This window comes from Manis javanica, chromosome 6 (genome assembly GCF_040802235.1).
Source record: "Manis javanica isolate MJ-LG chromosome 6, MJ_LKY, whole genome shotgun sequence".
NCBI classification, from domain to species: Eukaryota; Metazoa; Chordata; class Mammalia; order Pholidota; family Manidae; genus Manis; species Manis javanica.
This window is the reverse complement of record NC_133161.1, coordinates 114,332,878-114,356,233: the sequence shown is the minus strand read 5'-3', so window position 1 is coordinate 114,356,233 and position 23,356 is coordinate 114,332,878. Positions and strand designations below refer to the sequence as shown.

Sequence of the window (23,356 nt, the reverse complement as noted above, 5' to 3'; positions counted from 1 at the left end):
AGAAAACCATTTAATCCTTGATATAAACCCTATTTATAATTTCACTGCAAGCAATTCTAAGAAACTGGATTACCTGGTTTCTACAGTTTTTCTAAGTTGTAATTGAGAAAAAATGCTGGATTCCACAGATATGCTCAGTAACAAAGATAAAATCACATGTGAAAACTGTGAGAAAAAAATCAGGGTAAAAAGACAAATAATTCACTTCAATGGCCTGTGAACATATTATTGCCACTCGGCAGAATAATTAAAGTTCATAAGGATAATCCAGAATCATGAAGAAAAGGTGGTATGATTTTTTTAGTATTAAAAGGAAAGTAGTCTCATATATTTGTTTTAAATGCACAATGAAGAACTTTTAAATATTATTGCATTTTTTTCCTTGGTAAGATCTCCAGGATTAGTTACAAATAAACCCACAAAGTAGTTCAATGGCTTGGCCTACCCTAGAAAGTTCTTCAGTACAAACCAATTAAATGTTGAAGAACTGCTGCTCAAAATTATGAGTAAATTACTTAACAGAAGTGAGTAATCTATTGCATTAGTGGTGCCATTCAATTGGGCTTAAAAGTAAATTGTAATGCTTAAAAGACTGAGTTCTGAGTTATCTGTAAAATTCAACTGTGTGAAATGATTCCTTTTCTCTGATGATCCTCAGTAAATAATAATGTTTTAAAAGTCCATGTATAAGTAGGGCCACACAGTTAAAACCCACATCCTTCAAGGGTCAACTATCCATCTCTGGTCTTAAGGCATCTTCCCAAAGTAGTGATAACTACCTTTTACATCACAATATGGTAAATGTAATGAGTTAGTTACAGGTGTATCTGAAGGCTATAGAGAAAGGAAGGGCATCCAACCCAAGATATGCATGAAGAGGGACAGAAAGGAGTCAGGTAAGAAGACTGTTCATTTGGTGCTGTCTACAGAGTCTTTAGGCCGCCATGAGAAGAGGTCAGATAGGAAAAGAGGAGAGAGCTACAGGTGTGACAGCACAGACTATGGTGTGTACAAGGGAACCAGGCATGTCCGTGTTGCTCAAGTGCCATGTGAGATGGACACTCTGGGAGATGAGCCTGAGGAGAGGGTTGGGCCAGTGACAGGAGGCCCTGTAATTCATGTCAAGAAATTTGAGCTCTCATAAGGACTAATATTGTATGCTTCCACCTGTATGAGAGATCTAGAGCAGTCAAGTTGATAGAGACTGAAAGAATGATGCTACTTTCCAGGGTCAAGGGGAGAGGCTGATGTGGAGTTAGCATTTAACAGCTGCAGAGCTTCTGTTGAGGATGGTGGATAAGTTCTAGAAATGAAGAGTGGTGATACTTTGCACAACATTGCGAATATAGTCAAAGTCTCTGAATTATATACTTAAAAATGACTAAAACTGTCAATGTTATGTGTATTTTACCACAATAAAAGCCACTAAACACAAAATAATTGTGTTCTGGCAAGGAAGGAGAAGGAAGGTGGAGAGGGGGAGGAAGGGAACAACAGCCAGATGTCCTAGCCACAGCCTGAGCCCATCCAGTAACCAGTGGTCTCAGACTTGCAGCTGCAGAACATTTCTTCAAACATCTTGCATGAAAGCCCAACTATTAAACAGGCAAAGCAAGAGACCTTGTGGGTGCCAGAGGCCAGCAAGCCCACCAGCTCCTATTTCCCAACATGCTCCCTACTTTGAGGAATCTCCAGGAAACCCCCAAAACTCCCCCAACTTGCAAACCACCAGGACAGGTGATGGGAGGAAGCTGAAAGGTTGCGGCCACACATGGCAAAGTGAGATTTCTGAAATAGTAAAGCCTATCTGGCCTTTAGAGACAAATGAAACTATCTCAGCATTGCCTCTCAGCAGCCATGTGCCCTTAGGCAAGTTACTTCTGTGCAGTCAAAGGGCTTTAAAAGGCTATTTTTAGAGGAATGTCATAAGAACTGATGAAATGTAAGATGCCTGATATAGGGTAAATTTTCATCTAATTGGCAGCTTTTGATACCCTTTTGTTTTATTTGGCATTACTCTGCTTCCCGTGTAGTGAGATGATTGGGGTAGGATGGAAGAGTCCAAGTGAGGGATGATAAAGGCCTGAACTGCATACTAACAATAGGGATTGGAGGGGGAGGGGGACTCCAAAAATATTCTGAAGGTGCTGTCAGGATGGGGAATCAGCACTGGCAGCCACCTTGTCTTCCTGCAGCTCAACCTGAAGATAGGAGCAGAGATAAACAGGAATAACCCAGCTGTTATGTAGAACTTGTCTGGGGAGCAGGGAGAGGACTACATCTATGGCAGGGAACTGTCAGAGGCCCAGTGGAGGGCGTGCTGGAGAAAGCTGTTAAAGTCCACCCTTACCTCTTCCTTACACTGCATGGGGACAATTACAGCCTGTCTCTTTAACAACTCCCTGAAGTGTTAGGAAGTTAATAAAAAGGTACAGGCAGTCCAGTCAGGAATGAGTCCTCCAACCACTCTCTCCAAACTCTTAGGGCTAATGGGCTACAAACTGGAAAAACTGCCTCCTCTTCCTTCCAGAGCTGAGGATAAATCCAAGGACATAGAATTGCCTGATGGAGGGTCACCAAATGAGAGCAATCAGGAGTGGTTCTGTGGTGCCCAAGGATTCCCCATCCTGGGCTCATCCTCTGCCTTCTACTTAAAGTCACTTGGAGGGACTTGGACCTGGGCCTGGCCATTGTCTCTTCTCCAGCACCTAAGGGAACACGTATGAGAATGGTCATCAGTGTATTGTTTGTGGAGGCTGGGAGCTGAAAACTACCTGGGTTACCATCACTGTAGGACTGTGAAGCCACAGAATACTCTTCAGCAGTTAGAAACAGTAGGCTAGATCAGTGTTTCTCAACAGAGGAGATATTGTCCCACAGGAGACATGTGACAATGCCTGAGAGAACTTTCGTTGTCACAACTTGGGAGGGGTGGGGGACAAGGGGATGCTTTAATGGCATCTCATGGGTAGAGGCCAGGGATGCTGCTACATCCTGCAGTATACAAAGCAGCCCCCCACAACAAAAAATTATTCGGCCCAAAATGTCAATAAAGCTGAGATTGAGAAACAGTGGGACTAGGTGAACAAAAAATGACAGGATCATAAACATATAGGAAAATGGTAAATGGAATTTTTTTTAAAGACATGTGATCTGTTATAAAATTCCTATTTGGAATTATTCATTCCATCATCCATTATTCTTTGTATATCTATTGCAAGGTAGGTACTATGCTTAGCAGATTATACAATAGTGACCAAAACTAGATAGGATTCCTCACCTCCTAAAGTCTAGTAGAAGAGACAGATATTAATTAATCTCACAGATAAAAGGAAAAAGAGAGGAGATGTTTTGGGGACTGGTGGGATCTAGAGTTCCCCAATTCCCCACTGGCACAGGCGACAGAAATTCCCTCAATTTATATATTTGCTTAAATAACACTACAAAACAATTACCTTTAGCTGGGCTATATACCAGCTTAGGACTGTGCTGTGCACACAGTTAGCATTCAATAGATATTTGTTGAATGACTAGATGAAGGTTGTACAGTTAAATACTACTAAATGACTCCTTCAAAAATCACTGGGCCTAAACCTTTGAAATGAGGAAAAACAAACAGAAAGGATGGACCAAAGGGCCAGCCCTTTGCTAGACGATAACAAGGACTGCACATGTGGATTGATCGATGCTACTGCTCATTAGTCCTCCAGCCCACTCCCACCTCACACCAAGCTATTTGCAGCACCTTGACCAAAACACTGTCTGGCACCTCTCCTGCCCTTCCTCATCTAGTCCACCTAGAAAACTCTAGTATATGCTTCAAATTCCTGATCATCTTCTCTCTTAAGCTCCCCAACCCTACTTTATCCTGGTGGACTTGATCTCTGCCCTCTTCTGTGCCATCTGTACTTTGAGCTCCTCTATAGCACACACAATAACTTATTACCATAATTTGATTATGAGTTTTCTTGGGACTGTGGCTCAAGAAGCTGGAGTAGGAAGGCAAGGCAGAAACCTCCTCCCACAAACACACCAAGGAAGCAAATACAGCAAATACAACTAAACCTGAAATGAACTGAAGACTGCAGAACAGACCATCTATACCTGGGGAAGAAGAAAAGACCACATGGAAAAGAGTAAAGTGGCAGAGCCATGACTGTACAGGACATAAGTCCTTCCCCCATCCCAGGCCACAGGCTGGAGGAAGAGGAATGGAGAGGATCGATGCCCAGGAACTCCTCACACCTGCCCCTGGAGATGTGCTCTGGGAACACAAGTCCACATTGCACTGGGTCCTGGTGATTAGTGGGACTGGACACCAGGGACAGTTGGAACATTCTGGGAGGCTGAGATAAGAGCCACCTGTGGCAGACAGGCATGCTCTGCTAGTCCCATGAGACCCAACACAAAGGCAGCAGTTTGAAAGACTTGCCAGCAGTGGGAGGGGAGACAGAGGAGCAAGGGTTGGACAGAGCTCTCTGCAGAAGAAAGGGCAGTTGAACAATACCTCTCCTCCCCTCCTTTGGCCCAAGAGGTCAGGCACTCTTGAAAAGCCCAGATGCTCCATTCCCCTCACTGGCAGCACAGGCCTAAAGTGCTTCCCTGTACACCATCATGACAGCCCAGTATCATGGCATTTTGCTGCCTGGCAGGTAGAGGGAGACTCTCCCAGAGTTCACAACCCTATTTTAGCCCAACTGGGAGGCACCTGCAGAAGCCAGCACCGAGAGCACCTTCCTCCCCATGGTTGGCTAAGCATGGTGCTGCACACCTCTTGTGGCTAGGGGCACCCATGCAACTTGCTGCATCAGCTGCATACTGCTGGCAGTGTGACTCACTGCCTCCATTCATGAGCACACCCTCCCACCATGCAGCTTACCAACACTGCCAAGCACCCACATATTCTGAAAAAAGGCAACTTGTCACCACTGGGAGCCCTGCACCCTGCCATTGTGCAACTCATGGAGTGACTGCCCCAACAACCCTGTAAACTCAGGAGCCTGCCATCACTGCATGGCAGGCAGAGGGTAGCCCCACCCTCAATAATCCCAGTAAAAGCCAATACTCTGATCACAAAGGGCTGGCTAAGGCAAACTGCCAGCCTCAGTAGACTGAGATAAACCACTGCCAACACACAGAAAGGCAACATAACCCATTTCCCACCAACAGCAACTGGGGCTCCACATCAAAGGAGAATCAGGCATGAGAGAGGAAAGAGTCCTGTGCTCTGGGCACCAGAGGATGCCTTCATCATAAAGCCACTACTCTCAATACCAGGTAGCACAGCTGGTTCCATTTAGTACAAAGGAACAAACACAGAAACTGACAAAAACAGGAGGCAGAGGAATGTGTTCCAAACAAAACTACAGGATAAGACAGAGAACTAAATGAAATGGAGAGAGCCAATCTTCTTGATAAAGATTTCAAAGACAAAGTCATAAATACGCTCACTGATCTGCAGAAAAGTATTAAAGATTTCAGGGGGACTTCAACAAAGAGACACAAGAGCTGAAAAAGAGCCACTCACAGCTGAAGAATACAGTAACTGAAATGAAATATACAATGGAGGGAATGAGTAATAGATTGCTGGAAGGAGAGGAGACAATGAGATGGAAATTATAAAACAGGAACACCACAAAACTGAGGAAAAGACAGAAAAAAAGATCTCTAGGAATGACAGAATGATAAGAGAATTGTGTGACCAATCCAAATAAAACAATATTTGCATTCTAGGGGTGCCAGATGGAGAAGAGAGAGACAAAGGGATAGAGAGTCTCTGAGGAAATAATTATTGAAAACTTACCCAATCTGGAGGAGGAAATAGACACTCAGGTCATGGAAACCCAGAGGCCCCTAACAAAAGGAACCCCAAGAAGACAAGACATATAGTAATTAAAATGGCAAAAATTAGGGCAAGGAGAGTATTGAAAGTAGCCAAAAAGAAAAGACTACTTATAAGGGAAACCCCACCATGCTAACAGCTGACTTCTCAGCAGAAACTTTCCAGGTCAGAAGGGAGGGGCATTAAATATTTAATGTACTGACACAGAAGAACCTTCAACTACGAATCCTCCACCTATGAAGATTATCATTCAAATTTGAAGCAGAAATAGGGGGAGGAGCCAAGATGGTGGCATGAGTAGGGCAGTGGAAATCTCCCAAAACCATATATATTTTTGAAAATACAACAAATACAACTATTCCTAAAAGAGAGACCAGAAGATACAGCACAACAGCCTGGCTACATCTACATCTGTGAGAACTCAGCACCTCACAAAGGGGGTAAGATACAAGCTGTGGCCTGGCAGGACCCAAGTGCCACCCCCACCCCAGCTCCCCAGCAGGAGGAGAGGAGTCAGAGCAAGGAGGGACAGGGAGGCCAGGATGGCTAAATACCCAGGCCTAGTCATCTGCACCAGGAGCGCAGACACACAGTGCATGGTGTGCTGGATATTAGGGAAATGGAACAGTAAAATCTGTGAGTGGGTCCCCACAGCCGGCGCCCCTGGAACAAAAGAAAAGTGAGTGCTTTTTGAAAGTCTTAAAGGGACAGGGGCCTCACAGCTGGACGGAAGTGTCCCGGCACAGTCAGCTCAGCAGCTGGGAATCCCGGGAAACTCTGGACGCCCTAACCCTATGGGAGGCAGTGCAGCTCTGGGGCTCCTCACGGCAATAAACAGCCTCCTGTCCATTCCCCCTCCTGTGTGGCCCCACAATAGCAAGTGGCCACACCCACAACAACTGCATGGAACCTCATCCGCAGCCACCCAGGCCAGACTCAGAGGCCCTGTCGGCACACAGCTGCCCAGCACAAGCCACTAGGGGTCACCGTTCTCACAGGAGAGGAAGGCGACAAGCAAATTTGAAGCAGAAATAAAACAATTTCCAGATAAACGAAGGGTTGGGGAATTTATAAACACTAACCCAGCATTACAGGATATGTTAAAGGGACTGCTATAGATGGAAATGCTCCTAAGGCTAAATAGTTTTCACCAGTGAAAATAAACCCACAGTAAAGATAGTAAACCAATTAATTACCAAGCAAGTACAAAATTAAAAGTAGCAAATCCTACCATATGAAAAATCAGGCAAGAGATACAAAAACAGTGTAGATTATGACATCTAATACATAAAGTGTAGAAAAGGAAGAAGAAAAAAGTACTTTTAGACTGTGTTTAAAATTGAGCGATCAACAACTTCATACAGAGTGTTATATAGTCAGGAAACTATCTTTGAAGCTATAGTAATGACAAATCTAAAGCCTATAATAGACACACAAAAATTTAAAAAGAGAAATCCAACCACAACACTAAAGAAAACCATTAAATAACAAGAGAGGATTTTAAAAGAGGAAGAAAGGAACAGAGAGGAGCTTTAAAAACAACCAAAAAACAATAAAATGGCAATAAGTACATTACCTATCAATAATCACCTTAAATGTAAATGGACTGAATGCACCAATCAAAAGACAAAGAGTGGCCTAATGGATAAGAAAACAAGACCCATCTATATGCTGCCTACAGGAGACTCATTGCAAACCCAAAGATATGATATACACAGACTAAAAGTGAAGGGATGGAAAAAGGTATTTCATGCAAACAATACAGAGAAAAAAGCAGAAGTTGCAGTACTTGTACCAGAAAAAACAGATTTCAAAACAAAGAAAGTAACAAGAGACAAAGAAGGACATTACATAATGACTGACAGGTCAGTCCAACAAGATATAGCCATTATAAATATCTATGCACTCAACCTAAGAGCAACTAAATATGTGAAATGATTACTAACAGAATTAAAGAGGGAAATAGAATGCAATGCATTTATTTCAGAAGACTTTAACACACCACTCACATCAATAGATCAACCAGACAGAAAACAAATAAGGAAACAGAGGCACTGAATAACACGTGAGACCAGACAGACTTAACAGATATCTGCAGAACACACTCTCAAAAGCAGGATACACATTTTTCGTAAGTGTACACAGAATATTCTCCAGAATAGGTCACATACTAGGCCACCAAAAGAGCCTCAATAAATTTTAAAAGATTTAAATTGTATCAAGCAGCTTCCCTGGAAACAAGGAATTAACTACACAGAGAAAGCAAAAAAGCCTACAAACACATGGAAGTTAAACAGAATGCTTATAAAAAAATCAACGGATCAGTGAAAAAATTAAAACAGATGTCAGGCAATACCTGGAGACAAATGAAAATAAAAATTCAACAGTTAAAAATTTGTGGGATGTTGCAAAAGCAGTACTAAGAGGAAATTACATAGAAATATAGGCTTTCCTCAAAGAACAAGAACAGTCCCAGTCTAAATTCACAATTAAACTAGAAAAAGGAGAACAAATGAAACCCAAAGTTACTAAAAGGAGGGATGTAATAAAGATCAGAGTTAAAAATAATAAATAATATAGAGAAGAATGAAATAGAAAAAATTAATGAAACCAAGAGCTAGTTCTTTGAGAAAATAAACAAAATAGATAAACCCCTAGCAAGACCTGGCAAGAAGAAAAGAGACAGTAAAAAAATAAACAAAATCAGAAACAAAGAAGGAATAGTACCAACAGATAGCACAGAAATACAAATTATTAGAGAATACTATGAGAAATTATATGCCAATTAGTTAGAAACTTAGAAGAAATGGACTAGAGTTCCTAGAGAAATACCAACATCCAAGACTGACCCAAGAAGAAACAGAAAATTTGAACAGACCAATAACCAGCAATGAAATTGAATTGGCAATCAAAAAATTCCCCAAACAAAAATCCAGGTCCAGATGGCTTGAGAGCAGAATTCTACCAAACATTTAAAAAACTAATATACATCCTTCTTAAAGCATTCCAAAAAATAGAAGAGGAGGGAATAGTTCCAAACTCATTCTATGAAGCCAGCATCACTCTAATACAAAAAACCAGGCAGAGAAACCACAAAAAAGAAAATTATAGACCAATATCCCTGATGAACATATATGCAAAAATCCTCAATAAAATATTAGCAAACCAAATTAAAAAATGTATCAGCAGGATCATCCATCAAGACCAAGTGAGATTTATTCCAGGGACAAAAGGATGGTGCAATATTCGTAAATCAATCACTGTCATACATCACATAAACAAAAAGGAGGATAAAAACTACATGATTGCAAAAATGAACAAGTGGGACTATATCAAGCTGAAAAGCTTCTGTACAGAAAAGGACACCATCAATAGAACAAAAAGGCATCCTACAGTATGGGAGAATATATTCATAAATGACAGATCCGATAAAGGCTTGACTTCCAAAATATATAAAGAGCTCACGCACCTCAACAAACAAAAAGCAAATAATCCAATTAAAAAATGGGCAGAGGAGCTGAAAAGACAGTTCTCTAAAGAAGAAATTCAGATGGCCAACAGACACATGAAAAGATGCTCCACATAGCTTGTCATCAGAGAAATGCAAATTAAAACCACAATGAGATATCATCTCACACCAGGAAGGATCGCCACCATCCAAAAGACAAACAACAACAACTGTTGGCGAGGTTGTGGAGAAAGGGGAACCCTCCTACACTGTTGGTGGGAATGTAAATTAGTTCAACCATTGTGGAAAGCAGTATGGAGGTTCCTCAAAATGCTTAAAATAGAAATACCATTTGACCCAGGAATTCCACTCCTAGGAATTTATCCTAAAAACACAGGAGCCCAATTTCAAAATGACAGATGCACCCCCATGTTTATCCCAGCACTATTTACAATAGCCGAGAAATGGAAGCAACCTGAATGTCCATCAGTAGATGAATGGATAAAGAGGTGGTACATATGCATAATGGAATATTATTCAGCCATAAGAAGAAAACAAATCCTACCATTTGCAACAGCATGGATGGAGTTAGAGGGTATTATGCTCAGTGAAATAAGCCAGGCAGAGAAAGACAAGTACCAAATGATTTCACTCATATGTGGAGTATAAGAGCAAAGAAAAACTGAAGGAACAAAACAGCAGCAGAATCACAGAACCCACGAATGGACTAACAGTTACCAAAGGGAAAGGGACTGGGGAGGATGGGTGGGAAGGGAGGGATAAGGGTGGGGAAAAAGAAAGGGGGCATTACAATTAGCATGTATAATGTGGGGGTGGGGTACGGGGCAGGCTCTATAACACAGAGAAGACAAGTAGTGGTTTTAAAGCATCTTACTATGCTGATGGATAGTGAGTGTGAAGGGGTATGTGGGGGGGACTTGGTGAAGGGGGGAGCAGAACAATAATGTTCTGCATGTAATTGTAGATTAATGATACCAAAAAAAAGTGTGTTACAAAAAAAAAATCTACATGATCATCCCAATAGATGCTGAAGAAGCATTTTACAAAATTCAACACCAATTAATGACAAAAACTCTCAACAAAATGCCCATAGAGGGTACATACCTCTACATAATACAGGCCATATATGACAAACCAAGAGCTAACATCATACTCAATGGTAAAAAGCTGAAATCCTTTCCTCTAAGATCAGGAACAAGACAAGGATGTCAATTCTCAACACTTTTATTCAACAAAGTACTGGATGTCATAGTCACAGCAATCACACAACACAGAGATAAAAGGCACCTAAATTGTTAAGAAAGAAGTTAAAACTGTCAGTATTTGCAGAAAACTCTAAAGACTCCACCAAAATAAAGCAAGAATAACTGGATTCTGCAAACTTGAAGGATATGAAATTAATACACAGAAACCTGTTGCATTCCTATATACTAAGGATGAACTAGCAGAAAGAGAAATTAAGAGAAACAGCTCCATTTAAGATTGCATCAAAAGGAATAAAATACCTATGAATAAACCTAATGAACAAAGTGAAAGACCTATAATCTGAAAACTTTAAAAAACACTTATGAGAGAAATTAAAGGAGACATAAAAAAGTGGAAATCTATCCCATGCTCATGGATAGAAAGAATTAATATTGTCAAAATGAACATCCTGCCCAAAACAAATTACAGATTCAATGCAACCCCTACCAAAATTTCAACAGCATTTTTCAATGAACTAGAACAAATAGTTCTAAAATTCATGTGGAATCACAAAAGACCCTGAATAGCCAAAGCAATCCTGAGAAAGAAGAACAAAGCTGGGAGAATAATGTCCCAGACTTCAAACTGTACTACAAAGCTACAGTAATCAAAACAATATGGTACTGGTGCAAGAACAGGCTCATAGATCAATGAAAAAGAATAGAGAGCCCAGATATAAACCCATGCACATATGGTCAATTATCATATGATAAAGGAGCTATTACTATACAATGGGGAAAAGACAGCCTCTTCAATAACTGGTGTTGGCAAAACTGGACAGCTACGTGAAGAGAATGAAACTGAATTACTGTTAACTCCATACATAAAAGTAAACTCAAAATGGATCAAAGAACTGAATGTAACTCATGAAACCATAAAACCCTTAGAAGAAAACATAGGCAAAAACTTGAATGTGGCATATCAGCAATTGTTTCTTGGACACATCTCCTCAGACAAGGGAAACAAAATAAAAAATGAACAAGTGAGACTACACCAAACTAAAAAGCTTCTGTACAGCAAAGGACACCATCAACAGAACAAAAAGGCAACCTACAGTTGGAGAATATATTTGTAAATGATTTCTACAATAAGGGGTTAACATCCAAAATATATAAAGAGCTCATATGCCTCAACACCAAAAAATGAATAACTTGATTAAAAAATTGGTGGAAACAATCACAATATAGTTTGGTCATGGGGACAGTAGCACAGCATGGAGAATAGAGTCAATGTTCTGTAACATCTTTCTACTTTGATAGATAGTAACCACACTAGAGGAGGAGAGGACTTGATAATGTGGGTAACTGTTAAACTACTGCATTGTATATACCAACATAAGATTGTACATTTCACTAAAAAAAAAATCTGGGGGGAAAATGGGCAGAGGACCTGAACACACATTTCTCCAAAGAAGAAATACAGATGGCCAAAAGGCACATGAAAAGATGTTCCACATTACTAATCATCAGGGAAATGTAAACCAAAACCATGAAATATCACCTCACACCAGTCAGAATGGCCACTATCCAAAAGACAAGGAATAGCAAGTTTTGGTAAGGATGTGGGCAAATGGGAACTCTCCTGCACTGTTGGTGGGAATGTCAATGGGTGCAGCCACTGTGGAAAGCAATATAGAGGTTCCTCAAAAAACTAAAAATAGAAATACCATTCAACCCAGTAATTCCACTTCTAGGAATTTACCCAAGGAAAACAAAAATCCTGATTCAAAGAGATATATGCACCCCTACATTTATTGCTGCATTATTCACCATAGCCAAGATGTGGAAGCAACCTAAGTGTCTATCGACAGATGAATGGATAAAGATGATGTGGTACATGTGCACAATTCAACAAGGAAAAAAGTCCTGCCATTTTCAAAAACACAGATTGATCCAAAGGGTATTATGGTCAGTGAAATAAGCCAGGCAGAGAAAGACAAATGCCATATGATTTCACTTATTTGTGGACTCTTAATACAAAGCAAAACAGATTGAACAGAACAGCAGTAGACTCACAGACACTTGAGAAGTAACTGGTGGTTACCATGGAGGACAGTTTGGGGTGATAGATTGGGAGTATTATGGGGATAAAAGGGCACAAAAATTCACAGTCATAATGTAGGTTGGTCATGAGAATAATAGTAAAGCATGGAAAATACAGTTAATGATTCTGTAACATGTTCCTATGTTGACAGTACCTGTACTAGTGGAGGTGAGGATTTAATATGGGTAATGATTGAAGCACTGTGTTGTATACTTGAAACTATATAAGATTGTATATCAATGTTACTTCAAATTTTCAAAAAGAGTTTTCCTGAGAACCTAAGCTAAATCCTATTCATCTTTCTCGCCCAGAGACAATAGAACATCATAAATGCTCACAGTTTGGTGAATAAAAGAATGAATGAACACATGCCCTGCACTTGCTATAAAAAGAATGTGATAAAATCTATTCCCTCAAAAAGCTTACCATATATTTGATGGGAAAAGGATAAATATGTGAAAAATGAAGATTTTTGCTACAGATATAAAGATAACCGAAATCAGTCAAAGGGAGAAATAAAGTTGGGAGAAACCCATTTATTGCTTACAAGCAGTCATCCACTTCTGCTCTCCCCCGCATGACTGGGCTGCAGAAGACGCCCCACCCAACCTCTCGGGTCCAGATATGTTCTTTCTTGACCTTGTAATTACCTACTGATTTGGAGATGGACTATTTTTTTCCACCCCTTGGAAACACCTGTCAATATAGAGATGCACTAAGGCCAGAAGAGATGTTCTGGAAATGCTGCAATTTTACCCACAGCCCAGCTGTCCTGAAATGTCGCTTTACAAACTACTTGTTCCCCATCTTCCTCAATGGCTCGTGTGTGAGAAAACTGGAGCATTGTAACCAGACTAACATACAATAGCAACAGCAATAAAATCATGATAATCCCCAAGCCAAAGGATTCAGCTAGGTTCAGAGTCCTATGAAGACTAAGTCCATAGCTCGCCCATTCCACAGGCAGTCAGTAGCTGAACAGGTAGGGAGGTCAGAGCAATCATCCTAGGGAAGCTGCAGCCAGGGGGTAGGTCTCAACAAACTTTTATTGAATGAGTGATTTGATATTTTTTTGGTATCATTAATATAAACTAACATGAGCAAAAATACGGTTACTAGAATCCCCCCATTACCAACTCCCAACCACATACCCCATTACAGTCACAGCCCATCGGCATAATAAGATGCTATAAAATCACTACTTGTCTTCCCACATGCCCCCCCTAAATTATGTGTGCTAATCATAATGCTCCTTTTTCCCCCTTCCCACCCATCCTCCCTGGTCCCTTTCCCTTTGGTAACTGTTACTCCATTTTTGAGTTCTGTGAGTCGACTGCTGTTTTGCTCCTTCAGTTTTTGCTTTGTCCTTATACTCCACAGATTAGTGAAATTATCTGATACTTGTCTTTCTCTGCCTGACTGATTTCACTGAGCATAATACCCTCTAGCTTCATCCATGTTGCTGCAAATGCTTGGATTTGTTTTCTCCTTATGGCTGAATAATATTCCATTGTGTATATGTACAACATCTTCTTTATCCATTCATCTACTGATGGACACTTAGGTTGCTTCCATTTCTTGGCTATTGTAAATGGTGCTGTGATATACATAGGGGTGCATATGTCTTTTTAAAACTGGGCTGCTGCATTCTTAGGGTATATTCCTAGAAGTGGAATTCCTGGATCAAATGGTATTTCTATTTTTAGTTTTTTGAGGAATCTCCATACCCATTGAGCTTTCCACAGTGGTTGAACTAGTTTACATTCCCACCAGCAGTGTAGGAGGGTTCTCCTTTCTCCACATCCTTGCCAACACTTGTTATTGTTTGTCTTTTCGATGGTGGCTATCCTGACTGGTGTGAAGTGATATCTCATTGTGATTTTAATTTGCATTTCTCTGATGACAAGCAATGTGGAGCATCTTTTCATGTGCCTGTTGGCCATCTGAATTTCTTCTTTGGAGAAATATCTGTTCAGATCCTCTGCCCATTTTTTAATTAGATTATTTGCTTTCTGTTTGTTGAGGTGCCTGAGCTCTTTGTATATTTTGGATGTCAACCCCTTATCGTGTATGTCATTTATGAATATATTCTCCCATACTGTAGGATGCCTTTTTGCTGTACAGAAGCTTTGTAATTTGATACAGTCCCACTTGTTCATTTTTACTTTTGTTTCCCTTGCCCATGGAGATATATTCATGAAGAAGTTGTTCATGTTTACATTCAAGAGAGTTTTGCATATATCTTCTTCTAAGAGTTTTATGGTTTCATGACTTACATTCAGGTCTTTGATCCATTTCAAGTTTACTTTCATGTATGGAGTTACTAATCCAGTTTCATTCTCTTACCTGTACCTGTCCAGTTTTGCCAACACCAGTTGTTGAAGAGGCTGTCATTTTCCCATTGTATATCCATGGCTCTTATATGGTATATTAATTGGCCATATATGTTTGGGTTAATATCTGGACTCTATTCTGTTCCACTGGTCTATGGGTCTGTTCTTGTACCACTACCAAATTGTCTTTATTACTGTGGCTTTAAAGTAGAGCTTGAAGTTGGGAAGCAAGATCTCTCCCCTGCTTTATTCTTCCTTCTCAAGATTGCTTTGGATATTAGGGGTCTTTTGTCATTCCATGTGAATTTTAGAATTATTTCTTCCAGTTTGTTGAAGAATACTGTCAGTATTTTGAAAGGGGTTGCATTGAATCTGTAGATTGTTTTAGGCAGGATGGCCATTTTGACAGTATTAATTCTTCCTAACCAAGAGCATGGGATGAATTTCCATTTATTAGTGTCTCTTTAGTTTCTCTTAAGAGTATCTTATAGTTTATAGGGTATAAGTCTTTCACTTCCTTGGTTAGGTTTATTCCTAGGTATTTTATTCTTTTGATGCAATTGTTAATGGAATTGTTTTCCTGGTTTCTCTTTCTGCTAGTTCATCTCTAGTGTGTGGGAATGCGACAGATTTCTCTATATTAATTTTGTATCCTGCAACTTTGCTGAATTCAGATGTTAGTTCTAGTAGTTTTGGATTCTTTATGGTTTTTAATGTACAATACCATGTTATCTGAAAAAAGTGACAGTTTGACTTCTTCCTTACCAATCTGGATGCCTTTTATATCTTTGTGTTGTCTGATTGCCATGTCTAGGACCTCCAGTACTATGTTGAATAAAAGTGGAGAAAGTGAGCATCCTTGTCTTGTTCCCGACCTTAGGGGAAAAGCTTTCAGCTTCTCACTGTTAAGTATGATGTGGCTATGGGTTTATCATATATGGTCTTTATTATGTTGAGGTACTTGCCCTCTATACCCATTTTGCTGAGAGTTTTTATCATGAATGTATGTTGAATTTTGTTGAATGCTTTTTCAGCATCTCTGGAGATGATCATGTGGTTTTGTCCTCCTTTTTGTTGATGTCATGGATGATGTTCATGAATTTTCTAATGTTGTACCATCCTTGCATCCCTGGGATGAATCCCACTTGGTTGTGATGTATGATCCTCTTGATGTAGTTTTGAATTCAGTTTGCTAATATTTTGTTGAGTATTTTTGCATCTATTTTCCTCAGGGATATTAGTCTGTAATTTTCTTTTTTTGTGTTATCTTTGCCTGGTTTTTATATTAGAGTGAGTTTGGAAGTATTCCCGGCTTCATAGAATGAGTTTGGAAGTATTCCCTCCTCTTCTCTTCTCATTTTTTGGAAAACTTTAAGGAGAATGGGTATTATGTCTTCTCTAAATGTCTGATAAAATTCAGCAGTGAATCCATGTGGTCCAGGGTTTTGTTCTGGGGTAGTTTTTTGATTACCAATTCAATTTCTTTGCTGGTAATTGGTCTGTTCAGATTTTCTGTTTCTTGATGGGTCAGTCTTGGAAGATTCTATTTTTCCAGAAAGTTGTCCGTTTCTTCTATGTTATCCAGTTCATTTCCATACAGATTCTCATAGTATTGTCTAATAATTCTTTGTATTTCTGAGGTGTCCATCATGATTTTTCCTTTCTCATTTCTGATTCTGTTGATGTGTGTAGATTCTTTTTCTCTTAATAAGTCTGGCTAGGGGTTTATCTATTTTGTTTATTGTCTCAAAAAAAACAGGTCTTGGTTTCATTGATTTTTTCTATTGCTTTATTCTTCCCAATTTTATTTATTTCCTCTGATATTTATTATGTCCCTCCTTCTGCTCTCTTTGGGCCTCATTTGTTCTTCTTCCAATTTCAGTAATTCTTAATTTAAACTATTCATTTGGGATTTTTCTTCCTTCTTTAAACAGGCTTGGATTGCTATATACTTTCCTCTTAGAACTGCCTTCGTGGCATTCCACAGAAGTTGGGGCGTTGTGCTGTTGTTTTCATTTCTCTCCATATATTGCTTGATCTCTGTTTTAATTTGGTCCTTGACCCACTGATTATTTAGGAGCATGTTGTTAAGCCTCCATGTGTTTGTGAGCCTTTTTGTTTTCTCTGTACAATTTATTTCTAGTTTCATACCTTTGTGATATGAGAACTTGGTTGGTACAATTTCAATCTTTTTTAATTTACTGAGGCTCTTTTTGTGGCCTAGTATGTGGTCTATTTTGGAAAATGTTCCTTGTGCTCTTGAGAAGCGTGTGTATCCAGGTGCTTTTGGATGGAGAGTTCTGTAGATGTCCATTGGGTCCATCTGTTCTAGTGTGTTGTTCAGTGCCTCTGTGTCCTTACTAATTTTCTGTCTGGTGTATCTGTCCTTTGGAGTGAATGGTGTGTTAAAATCTCTTAAAATGAATGCATTGCATTCTATTTCCTCCTTTAATTGTTAGTAGTTGTTTCACATATGTAGGTGCTCCTGTGTTGGGTGCATAGATATTTATAATGTTTATATCCTCTTGTTGAACTGACCCCTTTATCATTATGCAATGTCCTTCTTTATCTCTTGTTACTTTCTTTGTTTTGAAGTCTATTTTGTCTGTACAAGTACTGCAATACCTGCTTTCTTCTCCCTATTGTTTGCATGAAATATCTTTTGCCATCCCTTCACTTTTAGTCTGTGTATGTCTTTGGGTTTGAAGTGAGTCTCTTGTAGGCAGCATATAGATGGGTCTTGCTTTTTTATCATTCTATTACTCTGTGTCTTTTGATTGGTGCATTCAGTCCATTTACATTTATTGATATGTACTTATTGTCATCACAGGCTTTGGATTCGTGGTTACCAAAGGTTCAAGGGTGGCTTCTTTACTATCTAACCATCTAATTTAACTCACTTTTAATGCTATTTTAAACATAGTCTGATGATTCTTTATTTCTCTCCCTTCTTTTTTTTCCTCCTCTACTCTTTATATGTTTGGTGTTTTGTTCTGTTCTCTTTGTGTTTCCCTTGACTGATTTTGTGGATAGCTGATTTTATTTTGCCTTTGGTTAGTATTTGATTGGTCTATTTTCTTTGCTGTGGTTTTATTTTCTCTGGTGACTGCTATTTACCCTTAGGCCTACTTCCATCTAGAGCAGTCCCTTTAAGATACATTGTAGAGATGGTTTGTGGGAGGTAAATTCCCTCAACTTTTGCCTATCTGGGAATTGTTTAATCCCTCCTTCAAATTTAAATGATAGTCTTGCTGGATACAGCATTCTTGGTTCAAGGCCCTTCTGTTTCATTGCATTGAATATATCATGCCATTCCCTTCTGGCCTGTAACATTTCTGTTGAGAAGTCTGATGATAGCCTGATGGGTTTTCCTTTGTAGATGACCTTTTTTTTCTCTCTGGCTGCTTTTAATACTCTATCTTGTCTTTGATCTTTGCCATTTTAATTTTTATATGTCTTGGTGTTGTCCTCCTTTGGTCCCTTGTGTTGGGAGATCTGTGGACTTCCATGGTCTGAGAGATTATTTTCTTCCCCAGATTGGGGATGTTTTCAGCAATTATTTCCTCAAAGACACTTTCTATCCCTTTTTCTCTCTTCTTCTTGTACCCCTATAAAGCGAATATTGTTCTGTTTGGATTGGTCACACAGTTCTCTTAATATTCTTTCACTCCTAGAGATCCTTTCTCTCTCTCTGCCTCAGCTTCTCTGTATTCCTGTTCTCTAATTTCTATTCCATTAACAGTCTCTTCCGTCTCATCCCATCTGCTCTCAAATCCTTCCATTGTTTCATTTCTGTTATCTCCCTCCTGAATTCATCCCTTAGCTCTTGAATATTTGTAGCTCCATCAGCATGCTTATGACTTATTTTGAATTCTTTTTCAGGAAGATTGGTGATTTCAGCCTCACCAAGCCCTCTCTGGTGTTTGAGGGATTTTGGACTGAACAAGGTTTTTCTGCTTTTTCATGATGATGGGAGTGATCGCCCATAAGTGGCACATGTGTTAGCTGGGAGACAAAGTCTCTTCCTGCTTGCTGGTTGCCTTGCCTGTCTCTGCTGTCTGTGCTGGATAACCACTCACAGGGAGCAGGCTCTGGGTTAATCCCTTAAACTGCCATGGGTGGGGTGGCATTCGAGATGGCCTAGGGCAATGGCGGGGGTTGCAGGCCAGCAGCATGTGTTCTGCCACAAAAGCAAAGACCCTTTGTGCTTCCCAGTCTCCACGCCCATCTCCACTGTCTGTGCCAGTCAACCTCATGCAGGGAGCAGCCTCTGGGTTAATCCCCTGAGCTGCCTTGGGCCGGGTGGCTCTTGGGATGGCCTACGGCACTGGTGGGGGTTGTAGGCAAGGAGCACATGTTCTGCCCTGAGAACAAAGCTCCTTTGTGCCTCCCTAACTCTGCACTGGTCTCCACTGCCTTTGCCAGTCAACCACACTTGGATTGCAGTCTCTGGGTCTGGGCCAGTTAGCCACGTGCAGGGAGAAGCCTCTGTGTTAAACTGTGTGGTTGCTGTATGAAGGGCTGCTCTCCAGCTGTTCTGCAGCAATGGCAGGTCAGCCGGTTTGGTTGCAGCGCTGGTGAGGGGGAAGGAACAGCAGTATGCTTATCACCCTGAGGGGCTTTGGAGCTGCGTTGCTACCCAGGGCATTAGGGCACCTGAAGTTCTTTAAAGTTCCCAGCCTGCTCAGCTGAGTGTGCCAGGACAATTTTGTCCACCTGTTAAACCCTTGTCCCTTTAAAACTTGTAAAGTGCCTGCTTTTCTTTTGTCCCAGGGCAGCTGGCTGTGGGAACCTGTTCACAGTCTCAATCTTGGACGTTGCTTTTCTGCTCCTCCAATATCCAGTGCACCATGCAATGTGTGTCTGTGCCCCCAGGACAGACCACCAGGGCTGGTTATTTAGCAGTCCTGTGCTTCCACTCTGATTCCCTTCCTTCAGCCAGTGAGCTGGGGTTGGGGAAGTGCTCGGGTCCCACTGGGTCATGGCTTTGTATCCTACACTTTTCCATGATATGGAGATAGCCTGGTTCATGTACTGTATCTTCCAGTCACTCTTAGGAATAGTTGTATTTGCTGTATTTTCAAAATATATATGATTTTGGGAGGAGATTTCTGCTACCTTACTCACGGCGCCACCTTGAGAATCCTCCTGATCTGATATTTTTAAGCATCTGTCCACTAGGCAGGCAGGTTTATCAGGACTTGGGGTTACCTAGAATATACATCTCTCACAATGAAAACAGAACCAAGTTTAGGCCCAAGGGCAATTCTTGCCACTTTTTAGTAAAAGAAGCAGAAAAGAGTTGTGTGGTTGCAAACTATCCCTCTGTAACCTATCCAATGGTGATAACACATCCATTCATCACCCTCTCTCCATCCCCCATGGCTCCCTGCCATAACTGGGGATTCACAGAGCTAAACCCAAAATGCAGAGATGAATTTTAACACCGAGAGTGTAAAATATTGAGTAGAAGGCATATTGGGTATCTGGTAAACTGCATTTTCTGATAGCTGGCTCAGACAAGAAACTGCAAACCAGAATCCAAGTCTGGATGTTTGCTAGAGACAGGACTGAAAACCTTAATGAACAAAAGAGCTGTGTCCAGCCCAAGACCCTCAGAATAAAGATCAATAAAGGGAAGTGTTCAGGGAGTGTGGCAGAATGGAAAGGAAGCTTCAAGAACTTTGGAATCCCTCATTCATTCATTCATCCATTCATTTGTGTGCTAAGTAAGGGCTTTGGGAGATACAAATTGAAAAAGACTTGATTTCTGCTGTTCAGGATTCCATCCATTAGGAATGTAAAATACCCATAAATAGCTATCAGACAAGGAAGAAAATAAAAATCCATAAGGGAGGTACAAAAAAGGTGTCTTCTGAGACAGAAGAAATCTCATATTTAGGAAGCTATTAGATACCATTGATTGTAAAACATACCAGGATTTTGAAAACATTTGAACATCAGGAGATAAAAAAAATCATTGCTAATCCTTGTTACCTCTTGCTAAACTGATCTGCCCCATCCTCAGGGTGGCTGGAATCTCCTGAAGCAAAGCCGTGTCTTCCCAGAACCCAGGAATAGAGGGCTGGTAGTGGGTGACAACTAGCCTGTGAAGGATAGTATCACAGTCCAGGCTGTCTCCCCAGTCCTGAGCAGACAGCCACTTAATCCTCACAGTATCCCTGCAAGGTTGGTACTATTATTATCTCCATTTTACACATAAGAAAACTGGGAGAAGTTGGTGACTTGCTCAAAGTCACTCAGCTTGTAAGTGGCACCAAAAGGATTTAAGTCCAGAATCTGTGCCCTTAGCCATTATACTACACTGCCTCCCAGCTGAGAACTTCTGACTAAATTTATCAAGACACATACAACTGGAGGGTACAAGATAATTTTTGGCCAACTTTGCCCTTTAAACACAGGCATCTACTTAAAACTATGATTATTTACATGACAAATGCATACACCATTACTGATCTAGTTTTGAAAACAGTATGACTTCTCAGGACATAGTTTTCACAATCTTTAAAGGGAAATTCACTTTTTCACTCTGAAAAAAAAAATTAATGCATGACATGCCAGTGGCCAGAAGGAGTAATTTAGACTGGGGCTTGCAAACACCACCCCTTAGAGGTCATCTCATAGCCTTGGGCAACGTGCTTAGTCTTCTTTGTTTCTCTATCTGCAAAGGGGTCTAACAGCACCATTGCATAAAGTGTAAGGATTAGATGATATTATCGGTAGAGACTGCTAAACACAGTACTTGACACTGAATATTCAGTAATGTCGGCTTTCGTTATTCAGGTCCTTCATTATCTGTCCAGCAACACAGAAAGGCTTTCCTCGTCCCAGAGTCGCTGCCAATCCCATGAGCACTTTTCTATTTGCCACAGAGCACAGTGATACAATAAGCAGGTTTCCCCGGACTGGGAGATGGCTATGTCGCCTCGCTCAGGCCCCGGAACGAGGCAGGCTCCGGACTACCTCCGGGCAGCACCACACATCCTAACCCAGATTTCTCACTTGGGTGAACTCATCGGTTACTGGAAGATCACCAGCCCTGTCTGCCCCGCCGGGCAGCATCAGGAATGCGGGCGCCGGCGCCGGAGAAAGGAGCTCCCCCACCTGCCAAGTCGGAGGGTGGGCACCCCTCTTTCCCAGCATCCCTGGGGACTTCGTTCCCTCCCGGCTTAGGAGACCACCGGGGACGGACGTAACAGTGAATTTCCTAACAGGGTGAATTTCCCCCAAATCGCCATAAACACAGTCCCACGATCTCTAAGAGGGGGCCGAGGGAGGAGCACGAAGCTCTGCACAAAGCCAGGTGAAGACCAACATGCCTGGCGCACAGGTTGCGCCACCAGAACCGGCCCCCGAGTCCGCGCGGCCGCCACCTCCCCGCAGCTCCCGGGCGGCGGGCGCCTCTGCCCCACTCACCAGGTGCAGAGTTTGCCGGTGGCCCTGCGCAGCAGGCTGGCCACGGCCCCCGCCGGCGCCGCTGCCTCCATGGGGGCCCCTGCGGTCCGGCGCCCGGAATGCCGCGAAGTGCCGGGCTCGGAAGACGGGAGGCGGCGCCTGTGCGGCCGGCGGGGGCTCGGCCCGGCCCTGAGCCCGCTCGCCCGCGTCCCGCTCGCTCCTCCGCCCGCTCCTTCTGAGGCAAATCATTAACTGTCAAGCCCCTGGGGCCAGGCAATGCATTTGCAGATTAGAACCTGGCACCTTCGGGGGAGCAGGAGAAAGGGCACTTTGCTGTTTTACGCCCTGGCAGTCGGGCCTCAGCTCGGGCGACACCCAGTATGCATTTCAGGTTTTTATGATTCCTTATTTAAAATCAGTAAGTGAGGTGATAAGAAGTTATGCCAGCGCGCCCTAACCTTAGAGGCAGTGGTTTAGCAATTACCTGAACTTTGCTAACTGGAAGGGCCCAGCTGACCCCTCCCGTAAGCTCCCAGTCTCCTCCCTCTGACTAAATTATAAAAGATGTTTCCCATCTGAATGAACCGAAGGTGCTTTAGTTCTGTTTCTTTTCCTGGCAAAATGTAAAATCCTAAAAGGATCCTAGAACCGTGTATTTCTACTGTGTCTCATTCCTCATGGGTGTGTTGGGTTTGCCTTTCAGTTTTCAGAGGTGCTGACGAAGGGGACAGTGCCAAGCCCTGGCACCCAGCCAGTATGCCCAGGAAGGCCACGCCCTCCGATGCTTGGGCATGCTAGCCCTTCCTGTGAGAGACTAGGAACTGGGGTTGAAAAGCTCCTGACTCCCACTGACAGAAGGATGTCGGAGGGTCTTGTAGACCCCTGCTTCCTGAAAGGAGATGGGGAAGAGAAATCAAAAGATGCTGAGAACTTTTTTTTGCTGATCACCTCCTTTCCTGGTTCAGGTGGGAGGAGAGGGAGGATGTGAGGAAGAGCAAAATAAACAAA

The 23,356-nt window shown here is 41.6% G+C and overlaps 1 protein-coding gene across 1 annotated transcript in view; it reads right to left on the bottom strand.

Annotated features, from left to right (window-relative positions):
* SLC35F2 (solute carrier family 35 member F2) overlaps positions 1–22,684 on the bottom strand; it is an 83,281-nt gene extending 60,597 nt beyond the window's left edge. The window contains exon 1 of the mRNA XM_017668123.3: positions 22,370–22,684. Coding sequence (XP_017523612.2) covers positions 22,370–22,440 — 71 coding nt within the window. The 5' untranslated portion in view covers positions 22,441–22,684. The remainder of the gene's footprint in view (positions 1–22,369) is intronic.
* Positions 22,685–23,356: the final 672 nt, after the last annotated feature.